General features: G+C 36.5%; 1 protein-coding gene across 5 annotated transcripts in view; it reads right to left on the bottom strand.

Annotated features, from left to right (window-relative positions):
- The window catches only part of CATSPER3 (cation channel sperm associated 3), a 34,964-nt gene that overhangs the window by 14,164 nt on the left and 2,424 nt on the right, over positions 1-18,376 (bottom strand). For all 5 annotated transcript variants that reach the window (XM_014730666.3, XM_005599408.4, XM_005599409.4 and 2 more), the window contains exon 2: positions 15,782-15,935. In XM_014730666.3, coding sequence (XP_014586152.1) covers positions 15,782-15,892 — 111 coding nt within the window. In that variant the 5' untranslated portion in view covers positions 15,893-15,935. The remainder of the gene's footprint in view (positions 1-15,781; positions 15,936-18,376) is intronic.

An 18,376-nucleotide genomic window follows, 5' to 3' on the forward strand; every position in this document is an offset into this window, starting at 1 on the left:
TAACATGAAATTTATCACTTTTAACCATTTTTAGGTATGCAATTAATTCAGTGGAATTAAGCACATTCACAGTATTGTGCAACCATCACCACTATCCATTTCCAGAACTATTTCATCATCCCAAACAGAAACTCTGTACTCAATAAGCAATAACTTCCCATTCTCTTCCCCCCACCACCACCACCCTCAGCTCCTAGTGAGCTCTATTCTACTTTCTGTCTATACAAATTTGCTTATTCTAGGTACTTCATATAAGTGGAAACATACAACATTTGCCATTTGTGTCTGGTTTATTTCACTTGGCCTAATGTTTTCAAGGTTCATCCACATCATAGCATGTATCAGAATTTCATTCTTTTTTTTTTTTTTTAAAGATTTTATTGTTTCCTTTTTCTCCCCAAAGCACCCCGGTACATAGCTGTATATTCTTCGTTGTGGGTCCTTCTAGTTGTGGTATGTGGGATGCTGCCTCAGCGTGGTTTGATGAGCAGTGCCATGTCCGCGCCCAGGATTCAAGCCAACGAAACACTGGGCCGCCTGCAGCAGAGCGCGCGAACTTAACCACTCGGTCACGGGGCCAGCCAAGAATTTCATTCTTTTTTAAGGCTGAATAATATTCCATTTTACATACCACATTTTCTTTATCCACTCATCTGTCAATGGACACTTGTGGCTTCCACCTTTTGCCTATTGTGAATAATGCTGCTATGAACATCAGTGTACAAGTCTCTCTGTTCGAGTCCCTGCATTCAATTCCTTTGGGTATACACCTGGAGGTGGAACTGCTGAATCCTATGCTAATTCTATGTCTAACTTTTTTTTTAAATTTTTTAATTAAGGTTATGAAAGTTAACATCCTTGTGAAATTACAGTTGTACATCATTATCAGTCATGCTGTAGGTACACCACTTCACCCCTAGTGCCCTCCCCCCACCCCCCTTTCCCCTGGCAACCACCGATCAGTTCTCTTTGTCCATATGTTAACTACCACCTATGAGTGGAGTCATACAGAGTTCGTCTTTCTCTGTCTGGCTTATTTCACTCAACATAATACCCTCAAGGTCTATCCATGTTGTTGTGAATGGGACGACTTTGTCCATTTTTACGGCTGAGTAGTATTCCATTGTATATATATACCACATCTTCTTTATCCAATCATCAGTTGCTGGGCACTTAGGTTGGTTCCATGACTTGGCTATTGTGAACAATGCTGCAATGAACATAGGGGTGCATGGAACTTTTGGAATTGCTGATTTCAGGTTCTTAGGATAGATACCCAGTAGTGGGATGGCTGGGTCATAAGGTATTTCTATTCTTAACTTTTTGAGGAATCTCCATACTGCTTTCCATAGTGGCTGCACCAGTTTGCATTCCCAGCAACAGTGTATGAGGGTTCCCTTTGCTCCACAGCCTCTCCAACATTTGTCACTCTCAGTTTTGAATATTTTTCCCATTCTAACAGGTGTAAGGTGATATCTTAGTGCAGTTTTGATTTGCATTTCCCTGATGATTAGTGATAATGAGCATCTTTTCATGTGTCTATTGGCCATCCGTATATCTTCTTTGGAGAAATGTCTGTTCACGTCCCCTGCCCATTTTGTAATTGGGTTGTTTGATTTTTTATTGTCAAGTTGTGTGAGTTCTTTGTATATTATGGAGATTAACCCTTTGTCGGATAAATAACTTCTGAACATTTTTTCCCAATTAGTGGGCTGTTTCTTTGTTTCAATCCTGTTTTCCTTTGCCTTGAAGAAGCTCTTTAGTCTGATGAAGTCTCATTTGTTTATTCTTTCTATTGTTTCCCTCATGTGAGGGGTTATGGTGTCCGAAAAGATTCTTTTGAAGCTGATGTCAAAGAGTGTACTACCGATATTCTCTTCTAGAAGACTTATTGTTTCAGGCCTAATCTTTAGGTCTTTGATCCATTTTGAGTTTATTTTAGTAAATGGTGAAAAGAATAGTTGATTTTCATTCTTTTACATGTGGCTGTCCAGTTTTCCCAGCACCATTTGTTGAAGAGACTTTCTTTCCTCCATTGTAGGCCCTCAGCTCCTTTGTCAAAGATTAGCTGTCCATAGATGTGTGGTTTTATTTCTGGACTTTCAATTCTGTTCCATTGATCTGTGCATCTGTTTTTGTACCAGTACCATGCTGTTTTGATTACTGTAGCTTTGTAATATGTTTTGAAGTCAGGGATTGTGATGCCTCCAGCTTTGTTCTTCTTTCTCAGGATTGCTTTAGCAATTCGGGGTCTTTTGTTGCCCCATATGAATTTTAGGATTCTTTGCTCAATTTCTGTAAAGAATGACATTGGAATTCTGATTGGGATAGCATTGAATCTGTAGATTGCTTTAGGTAGTATGGACATTTTAACTATGTTTATTCTTACAATCCATGTGCATGGAATGTCTTTCCATCTCTTTATGTCGTTGTTGATTTCTTTCAAGAAGGTCTTGTAGTTTTCCTTGTATAGATCTTTCACTTCCTTGGTTAAATTTATCCCAAGGTATTTTATTCTTTTTGTTGCGATCGTGAATGGGATTGAGTTCTTGAGATCTTTTTCTGTTAATTCATTGCTAGCATATAGAAATGCTACTGATTTAGGTATGTTGATTTTATACCCTGAAACTTTGCTGTAGTTGTTGATTGTTTCTAATAGTTTTTCTATGGATTCTTTGGGGTTTTCTATATATAAGATCATGTCGTCTGCAAACAGCGAGAGTTTTACTTCTTCGTTGCCTATTTGGATTCCTTTTATTTCTTTTTCCTGCCAAATTGCTCTGGCCAAAACCTCCAGTACTATGTTGAATAAGAGTGGTGAAAGTGGGCACCCTTGTCTTGTTCCTGTTCCGAGAGGGATGGGTTTCAGTTTTTGTCCATTGAGTATGATGCTGGCTGTGGGTTTGTCATATATGGCCTTGATTATGTTGAGGTACTTTCCTTCTATATCTATTTTATTGAGGGTTTTTATCATAAATGGATGTTGGATCTTGTCGAATGCTTTCTCTGCATCTATTGAGATGATCATGTGGTTTTTGTTTCTCATTTTGTTAATGTAGTGAATCACGTTGATTGACTTGCGGATGTTGAACCATCCCTGTGTCCCTGGTATAAATCCCACTTGATCATGGTGTATAATCTTTTTGATATAGTGCTGTATTCAGTTTGCCAAAATTTTGTTGAGGATTTTTGCATCTATGTTCATCAGTGATATTGGCTTGTAGTTTTCCTTCTTTGTGTTGTCCTTGTCAGGCTTGGGGATCAGGGTGATGTTGGCTTCATAGAATGTATTAGGGAGTGCTCCATCTTCCTCTATTTTCTGGAATAGTTTGAGAAGGATAGGTATTAACTCTTCTTTGAATGTTTGGTAGAATTCTCCAGAGAAGCCATCTGGTCCTGGACTTTTATTTTTGGGGAGGTTTTTGATTACTGTTTCTATTTCTTTACTTGTGATTGGTCTATTCAGATTCACTATTTCTTCCTGATTCAGTTTGGGTAGGTTGTATGAGTCTAGGAATTTATCCATTTCTTCTAGGTTGTTCAATTTGTTGGCATATAGTTTTTCATAGTATTCTCTTATGATCCTTTGTATTTCTTCGGTATCTGTTGTGATTTCTCCTCTCTCGTTTGTAATTTTATTTATTTGAGACTTCTCTCTTTTTTTTTTTTAGTGAGTCTGGCTAAGGGTTTGTTGATTTTGTTAATTTTTTCGAAGAACCAACTCTTTGTTTCATTGATCCTTTCTACTGTCTTTTTTGATTCAATATCATTTATTTCTGCTCTAATTTTTATTATTTCCCTCCTTCTACTGACTTTGGGGTTTGTTTGTTCTTCTTTTTCTAATTCCGTTAGGTGTTGTTTGAGGTTGTTTATGTAAGATTTTTCTTGCTTATTGAGGTGAGCCCGTATTGCAATGAATTTCCCTCTTAGGACTGCCTTTGCTGCATCCCAAATCATTTGGTATGGTGTGTTTTCATTTTCATTTGTCTCCAGATAATGTTTGATTTCTTCTTTAATTTCTTCAATAATCCACTGTTTGTTCAGTAGCATGTTGTTTAGTCTCCACATTTTTGGCCCTTTCCCAGCTTTATTTTTGTAGTTGATTTCTAGTTTCATAGCATTATGATCAGAAAAGATGCTTGATATTATTTCAACCCTCTTGAACTTATTGATGCTTGCTTTGTTTCCCAAGATATGGTCTATCCTTGAGAATGTTCCATGTGCGCTTGAGAAGAATGTGTAACCTGCTGTTTTTGGATGAAGTGTCCTATATATATCTATTAGGTCCATCTGATCTAATTTTTCATTTAATTCTATAATTTCCTTGTTGATTTTCTGTCTGGATGATCTGTCCATTGGAGTTAATGGGGTGTTGAGGTCCCCTACTATGTCTAACTTTTTGAGGAACTACCAAACTGTTTTCTGTAGCAGCTGCATGATTTTACATTCCCACCAGCAATGTACAAGGGTTCTAATTTCTCCACATCCTCACCAACACTTGTTATTCTCCATTTTATCATTTTTTGTTTTTATAATAGCTGTCCTAATGGATGTGAAGTTGTACCTCATTGTGGTTTTGATTTGAATTTTCCATTTTAATGACTAGTGATGTTGAACATTTTTCATGTGCTTGTTAGTCATTTGTATATCTTCTTTGGAAAAATGTCTATTCAAGTCCTTTGCCCCTTTTTGAATTGGGTTGTTCGTTTCGAGGTTGAGTTGTGGAAGTTCTTTATATAGTCCCAGATGTTTACCCCTTATCAGATACATGACTTGCAGAAATTTTCCCCTGTTGTGTGGGTTATCTTTTCACTCTCTTGATAGTGCCCTTAGATTCACAAAAGTTTTTAATTTTGATGAAGTCCAATTTATCTATTTTTTCTTTTGTTGCTTGTGCTTTTGATGTCATATCTAAGAATCTATCACCAAATCCAAGGTCAAGAAGATTTACCCCTGTTTTCTTCTAACAGCTTTGGCTTTTATATTTAGGATGTTGATCCATTTTGAGTTAATCTTTGTTTATGGTGTGAGGCAAGGGTCTAACTTTACTCTTTTGCATGTGAATATCAAGTTGTCCCATCACTATTTGATGAAGAGACTATTATTTCCCCTACTGAATGGTCTTTGCACTCTTGTTAAAAATCAATTGGCTACAGGGCCAACCCCAGTGGCCTAGTGGTTAAGTTCAGCACACTCTGCTTTACCATCCCATATTTGATTCCCAGGCATGGACCTACATCACTCTGTTAGCAGCCATGCTGTGCTGATGGACCACACACTAAAAAACAGAGTGTGAATCTTCCTCAGCAAAAAAAAAGAAAAAAGAAAAAAAGAAATCACCTGGCTATAGATATTTGGATTTATCTCTAGAGTCTCAATTCTATTCCATAGGTCTACATCTATCCTTATGCCAATACCATGCTGTTCTCATTACCGTATCTTTGCAATAAGTTGTGAAGTCAGAAAGTGCAAATCCTCTAACTTTGTTCTTCATTTTCAATATTCTTTTGGCTAGTCAGGGCCCTTTGCATATCAAAATGAATTTGATGAAATGCCTTTCAATTTCTTAAAAAAAAAAAAAAGGCTGCTTAAATTTTGATAGGTATTGTATTGAATTTGTAGATCTCTTTGGATATTCTTCTTAACAAGTCTTAATACATCTTCTAATCCATGAATACAGGATGTCTTTCCATTTATTTAGGTCTTATTTAATTTCTTTCAGTAATGTTTTATAATTTTCAGTTACACATCTTTCATCAACCTGGTTAAATTTATTCCTAGGTATTTTATTATTTTGGATGCTATTGTAAATGGAATTTTCTTAGTTTCCTTTTCAGGTTGCTCATTGTTAATGTATAAAAATACAACTGATTTCTATTGTTGATCCTGTGTCCTGCAACTTTCCTGAATTTGTTTAATAGCTATAATAGTTGTGTGTGTGTCTTCTTTAGGATTTTGTATATGTAAGACCAAGTCATCAGCAAATAAAGATAATTTCACTTCTTTTCCAATTTGGATAGTTTTTATTTCTCTTTCTTGACTACTTGCTCTGGATAGAACTTCCAGTACAATGTTGAATAATAGTGAAAGCAGGCATCTTTGTCTTGTTCCTGATCTTAGAGGAAAGACTTTTAGTCTTTCACAATTGAGTATGATGTGAGCTGTTGATTTTTTCATAAATATCCTTTATTAGGCTAAATAATTTCTCTTATATTTCTAGTTTGTTTTTTTAATCATGAAAGAGTGTTGAATTTTGTCAAATGCTTTTTCAACATCAACTGAGGTAATTATGTAGATTTTTTTCCCTTCATTCTATTGGTGTATTACATTGATTGATTTTCGTATGTTGAACCACCCTTGCATTCCTGGGATAAATCCCATTGGTCATACTGTATAATCCTTCCAAGTATGCTGCAAGATTTAGTTTGTTCGTATTTCAGTGAAGATTTTTGCATCTATATTCATAAAGAATACTTATCTGTGGTTTTCTTTTCTTGTGATGTCTTTGTCTGGCTTTGGTGTTAGGGTAATGCTGGGCCTCATGGAATGAGTTCAGAAGTATTCCCTCCTCTTCTATTTTTTGAAAGAGTTTGAGAAGGATTGTTGTTCATTATTCTTTAAAGGCAAGGTAGAGGGGCCAGCCCCATGGCTGAGTGGTTAAGTTCATGCACTCTGCTTTGGCGGCCCAGGGTATCACTGGTTCAGATCCTGGGCATGGACATGGCACCGCTCAGCAAACCATGCTGAGCAGCATCCCACATGCCACAACTAGAAGGACCCACAACTAAAAATACACAAGTATGTACTGGGGGGCTTCGGGGAGAAAAAAGAAAAATAAAATCTTTTAAAAAATAAATAACGGCAAGGTAGAATTAACTAGTAGACATCTCATCCTGGGCATTTCTTTATTGGGAGGTTTTTGCTTAGTGATTCAATCTCTTGTTATAGGTCTGTTCCAATAGGTCTGTTTTCTATTTCTTCCTGAGTCGGTTTGGTAGTTGGTATGATTCTAGGAACTTGTCCATTTTATCTAGGTTATCTAGTTTGTTGGCATACAATTGTTCATAGTAGTCTCCTACAACACTTTTTATTGCCATAAAGGTCAGTAGAAATGTCCCAACTTCCATTTCTGTTATTAATAATTTGAGTCTTCTCTTATTTTTCTTAGTCTAGCTAAAGGCTTGTCAATTTTGTTGATCTTTTCAAAGAACAAAATTTTGATTTTCACTATTGCTTCTCTATTCTCTATTTTGCTTATCTTACTCTAATCTTTTTTATTTCCTTCCTTCTGATATACTTTGGGTTTAGTTCACCCTTCTTTTTCTAGTTCCTTAATGCACAAAGTTAGATTATTGAGATCTTTCTTCTTTTCTAATGCAGGCATTTATAAGTATAAATTTCCCTCTGAGCACTGTTTCCGCTGCATCCAATAAGTTTTATTATGTTGTATTTTCATTTTCATTTATCTTAAACTATTTTCTAATCTCCCTTGTGATTCCTTCTTTGATTGTTGAAGAGTGTGTTGTTTAATTTCCATATATTTGAAAATTTTCCAATTTTCCTACTGTTATTGATTTCTAGTTTCATCCCATTATTGTTGGAGAAGATACTTTGTATGATTCCAATATTTTTTAATTTGTTGAGACTTGTTATGTGGCCTAACATATAGTGTATCCTGGAGAATGCTCTTCTGCCATTGACAAAAACTATTATATCTTCTTGATGACCCTTTGTCAATACACAATGTCCTTGTAACAGTTTTAGCCCTAATATCTATTTTGTCTGATATTAGTATAGCCACCCAATCTCTCTTTTGGTTTCTATTTGCATGGAATATCTTTTTCCATTTTTTCACTTTCAATGTATTAGTAGTTTGGGATCTAAAGTGAATCTCTTGTAGACAGCAAATATTTGGATTTTTTTAAATAATCCATTCTGTCTTAATTGGAGAGTTTAATCCATTTACATTTAAAGTAATTAATGATAAGGAAGAAAATACTTCTGCCATTTTGCTATTTCTTTTCTATATGTCACACTTTTTTTGTTCCTCAATTCTTCCATTACTTTCTTTTGTGTTTGATTTTTTTGTAGTGTACCATTTTGATTTCTTTCTCATTTCTTTTTCTGTATATTTTCTAGTTATTTTCTTGGTGTTTACCCTTGGGATTACAATCAACCTCTTAAATTTATAATAATCTATTTTTAATTAATACAACCTTAGCTTCAATACTATATAAAAATTCTGCCCCTAAACAGCTACATCCCTCCCCCTTTGTTGTCACAAAACATATCTTTAGACATTCATTGAATGCCCATTAACCATCTATAATTATTGTTTTATGCATTTGTATTTTAAACTATATAGAAAAAAAGGAATTACAAACAAAAAATACAATAGTTTTGGCTTTTATATTTACCTAGCTGGTTACTTTTATCAGTGTTGTTTATTTATTCATATTACTTCAAGTTACTACCTAGTCTAATTTCCACCTAAAAGACTATCTTTAGCATTTCCTGTAATGCGGGTCTACTAGTAGCAGACTCCTTCAGCTTTTGTTTATCTGGGAATATCTTAATTTCTCCTTCCTTTTTTAAGGGTAGTTTTTTGCTGGATATAGGATTCTTGGTTGACAGCAATTTTCTTTCAGTACTTTAACTATGTCATTTCACTGCCTTCCGTTATCTACAGTTTATGAGAAGAAATCAGCTGTTAATCTTACTGAGGCTTCCTTGCACGAGATGAGTTGTTTCTTTCTTGCTGTTTTCGATTCTCTGTCTTTGGCTCATGACAGCTTGATTACAACGTGTCTCAGTGTGGATCTCTTTGTGTTCCTTCTTTTTATGAGTTCACTGAGATTCTTTGATGTGTATATTCTTTATCAAATTTGGGGTGTTTGGGGCCATTATTTCTTCAAATGTTCTTTCGGCCTCTTTCTCTCTCCTCTCTCCTTCTAGAACTCCTATTATGGTTATGTTGATATACTTAATGGTGTCTCACAGGTCTCTTGGACTCTTTATTTTTCTTCATTCTTTTTCCTTTCTGCTCTTCAGACTGAATAGGTTCAATTGATCTGTCTTCAAGTTAATGATTATTTCTTCTGCCTGCTCAAAACTTCTCTTGAAGCCTCTAGTGAATTTTTCATTTCCATTATTGTATTTTCAGCTCCAGAATACCTGTTTGGTTCCTTTTTAGAATTTCTATCACTTTATTGATATTCTCTATTTGTTAAGACATTGTTCTTCTGGTTTTCTTTAGCTCTCTGAGCATTTTAACACAGTTGACTTAAAGTCTTTGCCTAGTAATTCCAATGTCTATGCTTCCTCAGGGACAGTTTCTGTTCATTTCTCCTGTGTAAAAGCCATACTCTCTTGTTTCTTTGCATACTTCATAATATTTTTTTTTGAAAACTGGACATTTTAAATATGACAATGTGGTAACTCTGGGAATCAGATTCTTCCCTCTCCTCAGGGTTTGTTTTTGTTGCTTTCGGTGGGTAGTAGTTGTTTGTTTGTATAGTGACTTTTAAAAATTGTTTTGTAAAGACTGTATTCTTTGTCAAGTGTGGTCTCTGAAGTCTCTTTTCCTTTAGCTGTTGGTCAGCTAGCGTTTTGACAAACATTTTCCTAAAAGCCTCAGGCAAAAATAAGGAAGGAGGGGAGGGAGGGAGAGAAGGAGAAAAGAAAAAAGAAAAACTCTCTGAGTCTTTGGAGAGTGGCTCTGTGTTGGAGAATTCTTTCGATGTTTGGCCAGACCACTGACAACCCTACCTTAGCCTTTGCTTCCTGCTTGCACTGAGCCTAAAGATCAGGCAGATGTGAAAGCTTGTGATCTTCTCAGGTCTTTTCTAAGAATGTGTCCTGTCCTGGGCATATATTGCTTTCTAAATCTGCCCACATACATGAGATCTTTTCAGTGCCCTCATTTTCCAAAGAACCCCTCGCCCTGGCTTTTCCTCCCAGGCTTTCAGCATCTCTATTGTTTGCCTCAACTGCTAGTTTTTTGCCCCAGGTGGCAGTGGGTGATTCACTTGCCTTTCAGTGTTTTTGAGAAATGCCCTCTGCATAGCCACGTTTCTGCCTTGAGAAAGTTCCAAGTTAGGCAAAACAAAGGCAATAGCCTTGCATCAGTCCTTCAGGCAGCCCTCAGACAGGTCAAAATAGAAAAACACAATTCTTTAAGAACAAGGTCTGCTTTGCTGCTTCTGGACCCAGGGACCAGGGCCCCATACTGGGAATGCAGGCTGCTTTCTTCAGGACCATCACCATTCTGGGGAGGGGGGTGCGTCAAAGGCAAGTAAAATTACTGCAAAACTTTCTTATCTTTTTAGAATTGCCCTTTCTTGATTCAGTGTTCCCTCAGTTGCTGTGAACCTTTGGCTATTTTCCAGAGTTCTGATAGTTTTTGCCTGTTTCTTAGGTGTTTCTGTGGGTGAATTAACCCTTGTAGCTACCTACTCTCCCATTTTCAGTGACATCACTCCTCTCCTTCATTTATTAAGGATAATTTTTCTGGACATAAAATTCTTGGTTAACAGTCTTTTTTTCTTTCAGTACTCTGAATGTGACATCCCACTGCCTTCTGGCCCCTGTCGTTTCTGATGAGAAATGAGCTGTTAATTTCATTGACAATCCCTTGTATGTGGTGAATCGCTTTCCTATTGGTACTCTCAAATTCTCTGTCTTTCCAGAGTTTGGTTATGTTGTGTCTAGGTGTGGCTCTCTGAGTTTATCCTACTTAGAGTTCATTGATCTTCTTGGATGTGCAGATTAATGTTTTTCATCAAATTTGAGGAGATTTTGGCTATTATATCTCCACATATTCCTTCTGTCCTCTCTCTTCTCTCCTTCTGAGACACCTCTTACATGCATATTTATATGTTTGGTGGTATCCCACAAGTCTCTATTTATTTTTATTTATTCTTTTTTCTTTCTGTTCCTCACACTGAAGAATCTCAATTGGCCTATCTTCCTGTTCATCAAGTCTTTCTTCCTCAAATCTGCTACTGAATTCCTCTAGTGAATTTTCCATTCCAATTATTGTACTTTTCAACTACAGAACTTCTCTTTGGCTCTTTTTAATAATTTCTATCTCTTTATTCATATTCTCTATTTGGTGAGACACTGCTCTCATACTTTCCTTTAGTTCTTTAGTTCTTTGAACATAGTGATAATAGCTGGTTTAAAATCTCTGTCTCGTAAGTCCAACAGATAGGCTTCCTCAGAGCCCGTTTCTATCGATTGCTTTTTGTGTGTGTGTAGGGGCCATATGTTCTTGTTTCTTTGAATGTCTATGAATTTTTTTTGTTGAAAACTAGACATTTTAAATTATATAACATTGGAACTCTGGAAATTAGATCCTCATCCCCCTCCCCTAACCCAGGATTTTGTTGTTGTTGCCATTCTTTCTTTTTTTTTAAGTGATTTTCCTGGACAAATTCTGTAAAGTTGGTATTCTTTGTCATGTGTGGCCACCAAAGGTTCTGCTCAGGTAGCTTAATGGTCTGTTAATGATTACACAGATATTTCCTTAAATGCCTGAAACCAATAGCCTGCCAGCCTTTGCCAAGGGCTGTGCGTGTTGGGACATGCATTTAATACTCCATTAGTTTACAAGTCTGCCTTAGCCTCCATTTCCTGCATGCACAGAGCCTCGAGGTTAGCTGGAGGTGAGAGATCAGGGCCTTCTCAGGTACCTTCATTGGGATCCCCACAAGTGTTAATAATTTCTCAGAGTTTCATAGTCAACCAGGGGCTCTCACAGGTATATTTTCATTGAAAATATACCTCACACCACTCATAATGAAAATATACACTCACAGCCACTCTGTAAGTTATGTATTAATAACATCATTTTACAAATGCTGCAGCTGAATTACATAGATGTTAAATAACTTGCCCAACTTCTCACAGCTAGTAAGAAGGTAGAACTGCAGCTTGAACTCAAATCTGCATGACACTAAAGTCTGCATCCTTTCCACAGCACAGAACTTTCCCCAGGCTTGCAAACCAGGGTCCCCACAGAAGGCATGTTTAGGGACCCATATAGCCTCTGGAGGGCAATCAGAAGCTTCAGATTTCTCAACCCATCTCTTTCCCTGATTCCTACCAAGTCCTATACCCAACATGATATTTTACAGTCCATAACCAAACTCTGTGGAATGCTGGTGTGGAATACACTGCCATACCAACATGTTCACAGAAGCGGTGCCAAGCGGACCTTGCACATTTCAGGAATTGATTAGGGTATTCCACCATCTGCACCAGCTCTGACACACATTATGTTGATGCTAAACCTTTTCACCACCAAGAAGGAATTTTTTTATTTATGGTAAATGAAGACAGGGTTCATCTTAAACCTTTTCATTGTACAATAAAATACACATATGGAACCACATGAACAAATATATAGCCTAATGAATTATTACAAGGCCAACATCCCTGTGAATACCACCTAGGTCAAGAAGGAGGACTTTGTCAGCTATCCTAGAAGCCCCTCCATGTGCCCTATCCCAATCACAACCCCCTCCCTTTCCTCAAAATTAACCACTACCCTATTTTCATAGTAATCACTTCCTTATATTTCTCTAAAGATAGAAACCCATGTATGCATCCCTAGAACTAGCTAACATTTGTTGCCAATCTTCCTCTATTTTGTATGTGGGACACCACCACATCATGACTTGATGAGCAGCGTGCAGGTCCGCGCATGGGATCTAAACCCATGAACCCCAGGCAACCAAAGCAAAGCATGTGAACTTAACCACTACACCACCAGGAGGGCCCCCACCTTGCACTTTTATAACATGTTTTTGATATGTCTTTTAAGTCTCCCATTTCTTTTTTTCTTTCCTTAAAACTTATTTGTTGAAAACCCAGGCAGTTTGATGTGCAGATTTTTTCCAGTCTGAATACTGTTAACTGCACACACATGGTGCAGCTCAGCATGTTCCTCTATTTCCTAGAAATAAGCAGCTGGATCCAAAGACTTGATCAGATTCAGGTTTGATCCCTTTGGCAAGATTACAGGTTCTGTTCTTTCACAGAAGGCACAAAATGTCTGGTTGTCATTCTTTTTATGATGGTAGCAGCCGCTGCTACTCAGTGCTTAGATCCATTAATTCATTGGGGGTTGAAAAATATGACATTCTAATTCTATCATTTATTTTTCATTTATTGACTGGGACACTTCTATAGAGATGTTTCCCCTTACCTACTGTGTGGTTACTCAGTAATACAGTTCATATAAGAAAGGTCAGTAATGCTTTATTCTTTCCTTTAATTTAGCAGATTTTGAGATAAAGAATTACTTCCTTATCACCCTCCAAAAGTGACCAGTTAGTTTCATTTTTTGGCATCATTATAAACTTATGGATTATTTTATGAGTTTCAATCCATTGTAATTATTGTCCTTATTGAAGCTGAAATTGGCCCATCTTTGGCCAGTAGGAGCCTCTTCAAGTTGTCTCCTGAGTCCTTTTCACATGACCCCAATCTTTGATAGCTTCCTTACTATGTGTATGAGAAGATATTCCTGGCTTATCTGGTATATTTTCTGCCCTAGATCTGCAACAAGCCATGTCTCCAAGAATCTCTAGTTTCTTTTAGTGAGAAATGACATTTCAACATTATGAACATTAATGATGGATAACTGCTGAGTTGGTCAATGTTCTAGGTCTTTCAATGGATAAAGATAAAAACAACTTAGTAGTTTATTGATACTTCTGACTCAAATGCATAACTACAGGGTTTTTACTTAACTTTTTCTTTATTACATCTGTATCTCCTTTCTTCCATGAGTATCCTGATTCCCAAGCACACGGAGGAGAACAGAATTAAACTGTCCCATAATTACCCATCCGCTTTATCCTGTATTACACAGAATAGTCTCAGAATTACACAACTAATAATATCACCACTGCATTGATTTCTGAAAATGGCTTAAAAACTTTTTCCTTGACTTTACCCATTCTCCCCCATTTTTCAGTCATACTATATCTTCATTGTCAGAGAATATATTCATTACATGCTATATTCTCTCCTTGTTAACCCACAATTAGTGTTAGTTCTACAAATAATTATATTTTTAATACTACCACCGTCCTAATGCTGATGCTTCTGTAGTCATTTTGGTCAGCTGAAACTTATTCTTCACTAGATTCCTAAAAAGGGCTCATGGGAACAATATTACCCAAGTTTTTTAGCAATGATGACAGTTTCTCTGTGCCCTTTATCTTGAAAGTGAGTTTTGCTGGATCTAGAATTCTTGGTTCACATTTTCTTTTCTTAAGTAGCTTAAATAGATTACCCCATTTTCTTTTAGCATAAAGCATTTCCATAGCAAAGTCTGATAACAACTAATTTTCTTTTTCTCATAAGCCACTTTGCCTAGATGCTTACAGTTTCCTTCATCCCTCTTTCCTTTAAAGTCCAATCATTTTACCAGAACTCGTCTTGGCGTTTATTGTTCTAAGTCCACATTATCAGGTATGCAATGTGTGCTCTTTCAAGATATCATTTCAATACTTTTATTTCAGGCAACTTTTCTTAGATTATAGACTTTAGTGTTTGTTCTGTTCCTTTGTTTTTGTTTCAAATTCAGGGACTCCTATTATCCTTATGTTGGATCTTTTTTCCTCATCTTCAATGTTTATCATTTTCTCTTGAATCCTTTTTATCTCTTCATTTCTTCTTAATTTTTAAAGATTTCCTCATTTAATACTATATTTCTCTTAAGGTATTATCTGTTGTATTTAATTGCTCTTAGTCTAGTCTTCATTTTTGAAATGATTTTTCTTTTATTTCTAATTCTTTCCTAAGTTTTGTCATCTCACTTCTGTTCTTTCCTATCTTGTATCATTTTCTTAAACATTTACCTTGTGTGAAATAATATGCCACAGTTTTTATCTGTTTATTGGACATATCTTTGTAGTGTGCTTTCATTGTCTACAGGGATATTATTCGCCACTTTATTCTCTTTTTTCTTATGAGAATTTTATATAGAATTTTACCTCAGGCTTTTTCTATTGTACTTTTTTATTTGAAATTAGTTTTCCTGAACTTTTAGAAAGTGTGGTTCTAACTTCACATAGCTCCCTCGTCTGTTTTTTGTGTCATGTTTTAAAATCCAGTAGCTTGATTTTTGAGGTTTCCTGGTTCTGTTTCCCTTCTCTAATTTTATCTGCACCTTCTCTTCCTTCATCTCTGGGTCTCTAACCTGCTCAATCTTTATTCCACTTCCAGTATTTCTGCTAAGTGTGGGGGCTCATCCTTGAAGGGAGCCCTAGCTGGTCAGTTTTGAAAGTTCATAGGGTCTGGACTATTCTAGCCTCTTCAGAAATTTCCAGGAACCTCTTGCACTAACCTAGTATCAGGCAACACCCTCCTCACATTAACGGCTTTTCTCACGTCAGCCCATCGTCCTTTCCAGTGAATCCCTATTGACTTCCTTTTGCTTCCTCTCCCACAGAGGCTAACACTAAGCAGTTGTGGCTCTTAGTAAGGAGATCTTGTTAACTAGTTTTGATGCAACCGCTGCCCACAAGTTTTTGGTTTTCTATCTGGTTGCTGTCTTTTTTTAACAGCGGACTCAGGGAAATGAAAAAAACCATGTCACCGCTGCTACTGCTGCTGCCATCTTCTCAGATTTTAAAAGTATATTTTAAAAGCCCTTAGAATTTTTCTACAGAAAATTGTCTTGGACAAAATGCCCTGAAAATCTTATAACATTTTCAGAAATAAAACAGGGGAAACAGAAGAAAATGGACCCATTTTGTCTACTTACCTCAAAAAGTCTGAACAATTTGTATCTTGTTTTATAATCAGTCCACAAGACCATAAAAAAGGCATTCAGTGAGACAGTGCTAATCATAATTATCTTAAAGAGATGGCTCATTATGACTCTCTTCACAAATTCCTGACACTCAGTATCTTTCCTCCTGTCAAAAAGTTGAATAAGAAGTATGAGTATTTTACAACACAGCTATATTCCCTATAGCTTCCTCCCCAAACAATGCATTTTTTTTTTGTAGCAACTAAAGTCTGCTTTCCCCCTTCTCTGAACATACATATACTTTAAAATTGCAATGAAATGCTAACTGAATGACCACTGAAATATGTATGGTGATCACTGATGGTCTCTTCCCACCGGTTTACTCAGTTCCTTCTCCCTAGACCTCTGAAAAAGAATGGTCACCACTCCTTCTCATGTAAAACAAAGCATCATCTTCAGTTACTCATTCAACAAATTTTTGAGTGACTATCATTCAAGTCATTTACTCATTCAACAAATTTTTATTGAGTGACTACTACATGCTGGGCAATACAGTAGCCACTGGGGATATCACATGAGCAAAACTAAATACAGTCATGCGTCATTAATGACAGAGATACATTCTGAGAAATGCAGCCCTAAGCAATTTCATCATTGTGCAAACATCACAGAGTGTACTGAAAAGGAACAAAATTTGCCACCCTAAAACATATCTCTTTAACATGAGAATTATTTTAGGCTGATTATTTTTAAGAAACAAAGACCCAGAAAGTTTGCTTTTTTACCTTTCCCTTAACTGCCTAAAAGAATTAAGATTTTTAAAAAACCTGTCTCAGGAAGTGACCTATCACTTTAGTATACATGAACTAGGCGGCAGACAGGGAGGAACTAGAAGAGCCTGTTTGTTGGGCTCCCCTCTGTGTTCTTCTGTTTCTGTGTGGCCGAACACTTGTTTTCCAAACATTTGCTCCTTTTCACCTACCTGTGAATTACCTTCCTTCCCTTTGAAGTCTCTGACCCTCCTCACCCCCAACATCTTCTTTTGTCTTTAACTGAGGATGGTATAAAGGTCAGGGCTTCAGTCATTTTGGCAAGTTACTCAGTTTTCCTGGGTTTCTCTGATGTATACATGTTATTAAACTTTTGTTTTTCTCCTGTTCATCTGTCTCATGTCAACTTGATCCTTAGATCCGCTAGAAGAAACTAGAAGGGTAGAGGATTTCCTCCTCCCCTACAATACTTACACAAACCTAGGTGGTATAACCTATTACACACCTAGGCTGTATGGTACTAATCTTATGGGACCACCATCATATATGCAGTCCATCACTGAATGAAATATCGTTATGTAGCACATGACTATACTGTCAGTCTAGTAGCGAAAACTTGTAATAGTCAAATAATCACCCATACAAGTTCTTACAAATCAATGATAAAAAACTGAACACTCAGGGCCAGCCCGGTGGCACAGTGGTCAAGTTTGTACGTTCCGCTTCTCAGCGGCCTGGGGTTTGCCGGTTCAGATCCTGGGTGCGGACATGGCACTGCTTGGCAAAAGCCATGCTGTGGTAGGCGTCCCATGTATAAAGTAGAGGAAGATGGGCATGGATGTTGGCTCAGGGCCAGTCTTCCTCAGCAAAAAGAGGAGGATTGGCAGTAGTTAGCTCAGGGCTAATCTTCCTTAAAAAAAAACAAAACAACAACAAAAAACTGAACACTCTAAGAAAAAATGGGCACACACATAGTCAACTCATGAAACACACATAAAGAGCAATGAACTTCCCCCAAAATGTTCAGTAGCAGTATGAATCAAGGAGATGAAAATTAAGTAAAATCATTATTTTTGCTTATAAAATTAGCAAAAGCTTAAACATGATAATATTTAATGCTGACATAAGTGTAGTGTGACAGGGCATTCTCATAAACTGCCAGGGGAATGTAAATTGACCAATTTTTCTGAAAAGCCTTAGAACTGTTCATATCCTCTGACTCAAGGAATCTACCCCAAGAGAATACAATCTGAAATGCAAACAGAGACTTTAGCTAAATATGTTTACCCTAGATTATTTACAGTAGTGAGAATGGAAACAATTTAAAAGTCTAACAAAAAGGACTGGTTAAGTAAATTATGGCATATCTATCTTATGGAACATTATATAGATACTAAAATATACCCATGCCTCTTTCATGATTTAGAAAAATGTTTTATGACCCACTGGAGAGCAAAACACAAAAACAAGATATAAAATTCTCAACTCAAAATTATCCCAACTGTGCAAACAGAGGTAGAAAAAAATTCAGCAGAAAATAGGTCAAAATGTCGATAGTGTCTGCCTATGGATGGTGAGGTTAGAGGTGATTCTTTTTCCTGTTTATTTTTATTTATTTGTGTTTTGCAGTTTTCCTCAGAGTATGTATAACTTTTTTCCCATTACATGTAACAAATGAACATATTCTCATAACAGTAAAAAAATACAGAATGTATATGCTTTTATAATCCATTAAAACCAGAGGTAAAATTTTCATTATCTGATTTAAGGTGGGATCTACTATCAAAAAAAAAAGCCTTCAAATTATGTAACACAGTAGCTAATACAAAAGGACAAA

This window comes from Equus caballus, chromosome 14 (assembly GCF_041296265.1).
Source record: "Equus caballus isolate H_3958 breed thoroughbred chromosome 14, TB-T2T, whole genome shotgun sequence".
NCBI lineage: Eukaryota > Metazoa > Chordata > Mammalia > Perissodactyla > Equidae > Equus > Equus caballus.